Source organism: Euprymna scolopes, chromosome 23 (assembly GCF_053919585.1).
Source record: "Euprymna scolopes isolate OS-2025 chromosome 23, ASM5391958v1, whole genome shotgun sequence".
Classification (NCBI taxonomy): domain Eukaryota; kingdom Metazoa; phylum Mollusca; class Cephalopoda; order Sepiida; family Sepiolidae; genus Euprymna; species Euprymna scolopes.
In genome coordinates, this window is record NC_136504.1 from 49134180 (window position 1) to 49142952 (window position 8773).

Consider the following 8773-nt stretch of genomic DNA (forward strand, 5'->3'; position numbering starts at 1 on the left):
CTAGCGCTGCTCTGCGACTTTTAGTTTCAGAGGAGATAGAGTTTGAAAATATGGAAACAGACAGACAGACATATAGCCTTTTATATATTAGATTTGGTACTGACCAGGCTCAATATTACTTAATTTTATGATCCAATGAGAACTGATGTATTAATGTAATTATGCCGTACTTACGTGATTATGTTACTGCTTCTTTGAGATATTGTTGTAGATCTTCTGCTTATTTTGTTATGTCATAACAAAAATCGTAACATCATCAGTGTAGCCTACATCAGTCATTTTCTCTGCAGGATACCTCCTGCATCTTGCAGGTACAGAAAAATTACAAATAAATAAATAAAATGAAATAAAGCTTTAGTCTCAATGTAACAGTGTAGACGCGTGTATACAAATGCAGGCGAAATGACGTCAATGGTAGGGAAAAAGTAAAGACTTTAAAGAGGAGATCACTTTAGAGATATAGAAGAAGAACGTTCGAGATTATGTTACAGGCATGAATGACGTTCGAGGAGATGATCACGTGATGGACGTCACAGAACTAATGAGAGAATGAGGAAATAAATGTCTCCTCTGATCTTGAGCACGTGGTACAATGCATCTAAAACCAAGCTTCTATCTTTATATTATTGATGTTCTGATCCTCATCTGCGATCAATTGAAATAAATGGCTCTCGTCTTGGGGAGGCTCCATGTTTTCACAAGCTTCTGGGCTTGACCTCTACTGCTGATCTTAAATGGAACACATACATCAAATCTGTTGCTAAGGCTGCAGGAAAAATGTTGGGATCCTTCTACCGCTCCATTAAATATCTCAATGCTGATGCAGTTCTCTACCTATATAAAAGCCAAGTACATCCAAGGATGGAGTACTGTTGCCACATCTGGGCAGGAGCTGATAGAAAGATCTTATCCTGCCTTGACAGAGTTCAAAATAGACTTCGTAGTCTAATGGGGGATGCCCTTTTCTCTTCTCTGCAACCTGTTTCCCACAGAAGAGACGTTGCGAGCCTGTCTCTGCTTTATCGTTATTTTCATGACAAGTGCTCAAATCTATGGTACCCCCTCACCAAACTGTCATGAGAAACACTCGTCTAGCTGAAACCACTATCAATAATTTCCCCCACTTTTTATCTGTGCCTAAATCTAAACGTAGATTCCATGAACAAAGCTTCTTTCTTAGAACTGCACGCCTATGGAACTCTCTTCTGTTTGCCTGTTTTCCAGCTTACTACAATTTGGTAGTCTTCAAGTCCAACACAAACAAATTCTTGGTGAACCATCCCTTTAAGTAATCCAATTTCCCATGCAACGTTACAGCAATAAAAATTTCAAATATCCTGTATTTGTATATTTTTAAAATTTTTTTCCAGCTACAACATTTCTCACCTGGAACAATGGCTAAGGGAATACCAGCTAAAGGATTCTGAAGCACTTAGTATGATGGAGCCACTCATCCAGGCATCTCAACTGCTGCAGGCTCGCAAGACAGATGCTGATGTCGACAGCATTTGTCAGATGTGCCCGAAACTAAAGACTGCACAGGTTTTTACTTTTATTACTGCAAAAGAAAGGGGGGGTATTGAAATTAGTTTTATTTCTTCTTTTTTTAATTAAATTTGAATTTTTTTTTATATGAAGTCAAAGCTATCTTCTTGATAATCAGTCTGACAAAGCCTCGGCCATTTGTAACGTGGCCATTTGTAACGTGGCCATTTGTAATGTGGCCATTTGTAACGTGGCCATTACACTCGACCCCTGTTCATTACAGTTCAAACCTCTTGGACTCACATGCTGTCTGGTACCGATGCAAAGGAACAAACAAATAAAAAGGAAACGAAACAACAATTCAAGTCGGCTCTTTTTTCTGATTTGACAAAAAGCATTTATTCCCGTTACTTTCCAAACAATGCCGACTTCTTGTTTTATTTTTACTGTTCATTCCATTCACGTTGTAGCAGAGGTGTTGGAGCTGAAGTCGAAAGTTAACAATGTTAGTCTCTTTTCAGGCTGTGAATCATGAGCCCAGATTATAAAAAGTGTAATAGAAAGACGATGATGATATGATTGACAAAACCCTGCCGTCTCGACACCAGCTTAAAAGTCTCTCACCACTACCATGGGGCCTCACGTCCATCTTCCCTTTCCCTGATGACACACTTTACCTCTTTTGACGACCACGTGCTGTCCTTTTTTTTCTTCTTTTTCTTGTCTGTGCACACTTGCTAATTTGCATACATGCTCAAATGAGTGCTGCTGCTAATACCTTCGTTAGCCATGTATTCTTTGCCTGCTGCTGATATTTTCACACGTGCTCAAACGTACTGTTACACATTTTGAAGTCATGTGACCTTATTTCTGTTGGGCAGAGTTATGGTTCTGTGGTGTTCTATGAGGTCCACCCTCCTAGACTTAGATAGATGTAAATAATAACATAACTGACTAAAAAGTCCATTTAGTGACCATTACACTCGTTTTTCTGCCAATACTGCAAAGATCTGTTTCTTTCTCTGTATATTTTTCAAGTACACAGAAAAAAACAGTTGTTTGTAATGTTTCTTTTATTGGCATAAAAAAGTAAGTACTAAAAAAAAGATAAAAAATAAATCTGACTTTATTTCTATAAAAAACAGCAACTTTGTTCTAAGCTTATGAGTCGTTTATAATTAACTAATCATATTGAGGGGGTACAGGTACTTTGAGTTCGTCAGAGCACATTCCATTAAAATACTTGTAAAACAGATACAGAGGCGCCACATTTCATTGATGGGACCGAGGTTAGAGTTTGATTTCTAGTGCAGGATCTATTAGGTTGGCAACTCGTTTTTTAACCCTGTGCTAGACTAGCAGCAGATGCACCAGCCTAGATGTGGCAACAATACTCTATGCATGGGCGAATAGTGGTTTTGTAGAGGTACAGTATACTCTCAGGTGGGAGTAACCTTCTATTTGGTTTTCTGCAGGATTACTAAACCTATAGCTGGGAATAGATGATGTTATTTGAAAGGTGTCTTTTCTCCTAGATGAGTTGCCCAACCAAGGTTTGAGAGTCTAGTCTACCCTACTATTTCACTCAGAGTGAAATAGCAACAGATTAATAACTTTCTCAAGTTCATTAGTGAAACTGATACAATAGCCTTGAAGGAGGACAAACACTTCATGCTGATAGCATAGTCTGCTTCACCACCATTCTGGATGTTATACTCCTAAAAGTAACGTGCAAAGTGTAGTATCTGTTCTAACACAATGATTAATCTTTTTTGTCCTTGCTCAGGAAAAAAGAAATTCTTTTAGGCTGGGATAATTTGTTTTATTTTTGTCCAAATTACAAGTAACACTTTTTTGGAGAGCTGGATTTTCCTCGCATTAAAAACTGAACTTTTATCTAACGTTGCCCTTTTATGGAGGCGTGTAAATAGGGACCGCGGAATTATGTAGGGAACTGGTTTTACACTACCATTACAAAATTTACTGATAAACTAAAAGAACTTTGTCTTAGCAGAAGAAAAATGTGCTGAGTTCATATTATTCATAATCACTGTATTCAAAAGAACTGACATGTTGAAGCTGGGGTTTTGGAGTTGGTGTATTAGAGCTGGGGTTTTGGAGTTGTTGTGTTAGAGCTAAAGTTTTGGAGTTGGTATATTATAGCTGGGGTTTTGGAGTTGGTGTGTTAGAGCTGGGGTTTTGGAGTTGTTGTGTTAGAGCTAAAGTTTTGGAGTTGGTATATTATAGCTGGGGTTTTGGAGTTAGTGTGTTAGAGCTGGGGTTTTGGTGTTGGTGTGTTAGAGCTGTGGTTTTGGTGTTGATGTGTTAGAGCTAAAGTTTTGGAGTTGGTATATTATAGCTGGGGTTTTGGAGTTGGTGTGTTAGAGCTGGGGTTTTGGAGTTGTTGTGTTAGAGCTAAAGTTTTGGAATTGGTATATTATAGCTGGGGTTTTGGAGTTAGTGTGTTAGAGCTGGGGTTTTGGAGTTGGTGTGTTAGAGCTAAAGTTTTGGAGTTGGTATATTATAGCTGGGGTTTTGGAGTTAGTGTGTTAGAGCTGGGGTTTTGGAGTTGGTGTGTTAGAGCTGGGGTTTTGGAGTTGTTGTGTTAGAGCTAAAGTTTTGGAATTGGTATATTATAGCTGGGGTTTTGGAGTTGGTGTGTTAGAGCTGGGGTTTTGGAGTTGGTGTGTTAGAGCTAAAGTTTTGGAATTGGTATATTATAGCTGGGGTTTTCGAGTTGGTGTGTTAGAGCTAAAGTTTTGGAGTTGGTATATTATAGCTGGGGTTTTGGAGTTAGTGTGTTAGAGCTGGGGTTTTGGAGTTAGTGTATTAGAGCTGGGGTTTTGGTGTTGGTGTGTTAGAGCTAAAGTTTTGGAGTTGGTATATTATAGCTGGGGTTTTGGAGTTAGTGTGTTAGAGCTGGGGTTTTGGAGTTGGTGTGTTAGAGCTGGGGTTTTGGAGTTGTTGTGTTAGAGCTAAAGTTTTGGAGTTGGTATATTATAGCTGGGGTTTTGGAGTTAGTGTGTTAGAGCTGGGGTTTTGGAGTTGGTGTGTTAGAGCTAAAGTTTTGGAGTTGGTATATTATAGCTGGGGTTTTGGAGTTAGTGTGTTAGAGCTGGGGTTTTGGAGTTGGTGTGTTAGAGCTAAAGTTTTAGAGTTGGTATATTATAGCTGGGGTTTTGGAGTTAGTGTGTTAGAGCTGGGGTTTTGGTGTTAGTGTGTTAGAGCTGGGGTTTTGGTGTTGGTGTGTTAGAGCTAAAGTTTTGGAGTTGGTATATTATAGCTGGGGTTTTGGAGTTGGTGTGTTAGAGCTGGGGGTTTGGAGTTGTTGTGTTAGAGCTAAAGTTTTGGAATTGGTATATTATAGCTGGGGTTTTGGAGTTAGTGTGTTAGAGCTGGGGTTTTGGAGTTGGTGTGTTAGAGCTAAAGTTTTGGAGTTGGTATATTATAGCTGGGGTTTTGGAGTTAGTGTGTTAGAGCTGGGGTTTTGGAGTTGGTGTGTTAGAGCTGGGGTTTTGGAGTTGTTGTGTTAGAGCTAAAGTTTTGGAGTTGGTATATTATAGCTGGGGTTTTGGAGTTAGTGTGTTAGAGCTGGGGTTTTGGAGTTGGTGTGTTAGAGCTAAAGTTTTGGAGTTGGTATATTATAGCTGGGGTTTTGGAGTTAGTGTGTTAGAGCTGGGGTTTTGGTGTTGGTGTGTTAGAGCTGGGGTTTTGGTGTTGGTGTGTTAGAGCTAAAGTTTTGGAGTTGGTATATTATAGCTGGGGTTTTGGAGTTGGTGTGTTAGAGCTGGGGTTTTGGAGTTGGTGTGTTAGAGCTAAAGTTTTGGAGTTGGTATATTATAGCTGGGGTTTTGGAGTTAGTGTGTTAGAGCTGGGGTTTTGGAGTTAGTGTATTAGAGCTGGGGTTTTGGTGTTGGTGTGTTAGAGCTAAAGTTTTGGAGTTGGTATATTATAGCTGGGGTTTTGGAGTTAGTGTGTTATAGCTGAGGTTTTATGTGTTGGTGTGTTAGAGCTGGGGTTTTGGAGTTGGCGTGTTGCAGCTGAAGTGTTGTAGCTGAGTTGTTGAAGCTAGAGTCGAAAGTTAACAATGTTAGTCTCTTTTCAGTCTGTGAATGATGAACCCAGATTGGGAAACTTTGAAAATAGAATATTATAAAATACAAAGCTTGAATGAGAAGCTAAATTTTATTTTAATGGTTTTCATTTATATAATAATATGCTATAGCAATTTCATGTTTGTACATACGTTATCACCCTTCACCTCTTCCTTAAATAGTGGGATCGCCTGATCACTGAAATTGTACTGCTGCAAAAAAATAATTAAAAATAAAGTGTTATCTCATCCCAGTGTGTCAACATGATTATACCATTGACACACTGGTTTTCGTTAGATTAATGAAGTTAAGCAACCTTGAGCCTGGTCAGTACAAGATGGGTGACAATTTGCAGAAAATGACGATGTTAGGTTTTTCCAATTCTTGCAGGGAGGTATCGCTGTCTTCCTACACACAGCGCATGGTACTGTATTTAGAAGGACGCCAATACCTCTTTGCAAGAACTGGAAAAACCTGACATCGTCATTTCCCCTGACTGGGAACCACTTGTGAGTTTAATATTCATGTAATACTTCCTCCTTTTTATCTCATTACACAGTTTTTCTTTTTCTGATTAAAATTTTTTTTTTTTTTTTATTTTGCAGATTATCAAAATCTTGAACCAGTACACACCCGTACGCGGCTATGAGGATGACACGGTTGCGATTTCCTTCATTCTCCAAGTTCAAAAGAAATTGTCTGAGACTCGAGAAGCCGACATGGGCACCAGCTTGTTGATGGACACTCAATATGTCTTCCCAGTCACCTTCCCTTTCAAACCTTCCAACATCGCCCTGGAGCGTATAAGCGTGCCTGACATACTGTATCTTGGATTCGTGAAACGTATATGAGTTCACGGGAAGAGGAGGAGGGTGGGAGGAGGAGAAGTAGAGGCGAGCGAGTAAAGAGTTTTCGTCACAAATCTCTTATAAAAAAATAATTTTATTAAAAATTAAAGAGCGAAAATAAGAAAAACAATGGTTATAATGTCCTGACTATTATAAAAAGTATCATCATCATCATCTAAGTGTCTGTCTCTCTTTCTCTCAAACATCATCATCACGTCTTCCCATGTTTTTCTTGGCCTTCCCCTGTCAACTGACCCTGCTACCTCAACTGTTGTACACTTACTAAATAAACCAAGTACTCCAATTCAGTTCTGTTAATGTTTGATTCTGCACATATGTTCATATACTGTCCAAAATTGTGGGAATTTTTATTGTTTTTTTTTTCCAGGGGACATCTGTTGCTCTTTTGGTGAGCAACGGATGTCCCCTGGAAAACCCAATAAAAATTCCAACAATAGACCTACTTCAACAACAACAACCATCACCACCTTCACCATTAGAACCCATCCAGCTGTTCTAACACATGCCCAGCTCTCTTGGAACTCTTGTGCTTCTGAAGTCTGCAGATGACTTAACACCTGCCTTCACAAACTCTCTGCTGGGAAACCCACAACCACCGACCCAGGAATCTACATCACCTAACAGGACACCATTACCTGAATCACCACCACAATCACCTAGGCCACCAGCACCATCCAAAATCTAAATAAAGGGAGAACTTGAATGCTTACTGAAGAGAACTTGAATGGCCACAAGAACGAAATATTCCAAATCACATAGTATTCACAGCACAAAAAAAGATCTCGTCAGTTTGGATAACCCACATTGGCTTTTATGAGGAATTAGGTTGGGTGCCCGGCGTTGCCTGGATGTTTGGAGGTGTGTGTTGAGCAAAAAAAAAAAAAAAGTTGTAGTAGGCAGGCAGGCTCGAACCCATGACACGAAGGCGGAAATGAAAGTGGAGATGTGTGGTAAGGTGTTGGTTGAGCAAAAAAGAAAAATGGAAAATTTCGAGCACAAAAAAAAAAAGTGGTAGACGCAAAGGCGAAAAAGAAAGTGGGGGGAAAAAAACGTGACGTGTAAGCTGTTGTGCCCATCGCCAAACTGAAAGTGACGTAGATTTAAATTAAGACTAGACAATCAAAAAGGGGAGATTGCTTTCGAAATTATCGGCGAAAAAAGCGACCCCTCCCTGTTGAAAAGTGCCCAGTTGAGGGTGAAGGAATTAATGTTTTTGGCTAATTTTTCGATATTTGTCGTCAGAAGGGTCGAGCTTCAAAATGATATCAATCTCGTGAAAATCCGTCGCCTCTGTCGAAAGGTTTTGCAAGACATGATGATTGCAACGTCTTGTCAGACGAGTGCCACTCCCTCAGACATTTAAAATCCATGAGCCCAAATGCCTGAGGGAATATCTATACAAAGATGATGTTACAGAGTCTTAGCTTTGTACGACAGCTAAGTCTCTCTCTCGGTTCAAAATGTTGAGATCCAGCAACAAGCAAGAGCAAGATAACCAGCAACAAGTTAAACTGCAGACCAGCTTAATGCGGGTACTGGTCTCCCGCTTTATGGTTTTTTAAATCAGAGATTTGCTTCTCCTAGAAAGGTTGCCTTCACCACGGCTTACGGGAGCCCTCTCCACCCCAATACACATATACACACACACAAATATACACGGTGCTAGTTGGCCGTTGACCCAGAAAAAGAGTTCATTCGCCCTTTGGAAGGTCTTGTTTTTAATCCTTCAGGGAGACTAGCCGCCCTCCTCACCAAACAAGTCTGGTGGGGGAACCAGTTTAGTCGCCGGTGACCCGACCATGAGGCAGGTAGTACTGGGTTACATGGTACCAGTAGCATATGACATGACCTGACAAGGCATACATACATACATACATACATACATACATTTAAACAGATTTTTGCCATTTATATTATAGAAGATGGTGCACATTCTTCAAGGGATGTTGCCAATAGTAATATCACTAAGCTGGATATTCTACCAGACTAGATGAATTCATGTCCTGGAATATATATATATATATATATATATATATATATATATATATATATATATATATATATATATATTCATATTCATATGAATATATATATATTCATATGAATATATATATATATATATATTCATATGAATATATATATATATTCATATGAATATATATTCATATGAATATATATGAATATATATATATATATATATATATATATATATATATATTCATATGAATATATATTCATATGAATATATATATATATATATTCATATGAATATATATATATTTATATGAATATATATATATATATTTATATGAATATATATATATT

General features: G+C 38.6%; 1 protein-coding gene across 1 annotated transcript in view; it reads left to right on the top strand.

Moving 5' to 3' along the window:
* Nucleotides 1-6735, top strand: part of LOC145245881 (unconventional myosin-Va-like) — a 223417-nt gene extending 216682 nt beyond the window's left edge. Inside the window, exons 33-34 of the mRNA XM_080107602.1 lie at nucleotides 1371-1542; nucleotides 6185-6735. Coding sequence (XP_079963728.1) covers nucleotides 1371-1542; nucleotides 6185-6430 — 418 coding nt within the window. The 3' untranslated portion in view covers nucleotides 6431-6735. The remainder of the gene's footprint in view (nucleotides 1-1370; nucleotides 1543-6184) is intronic.
* Nucleotides 6736-8773: the final 2038 nt, after the last annotated feature.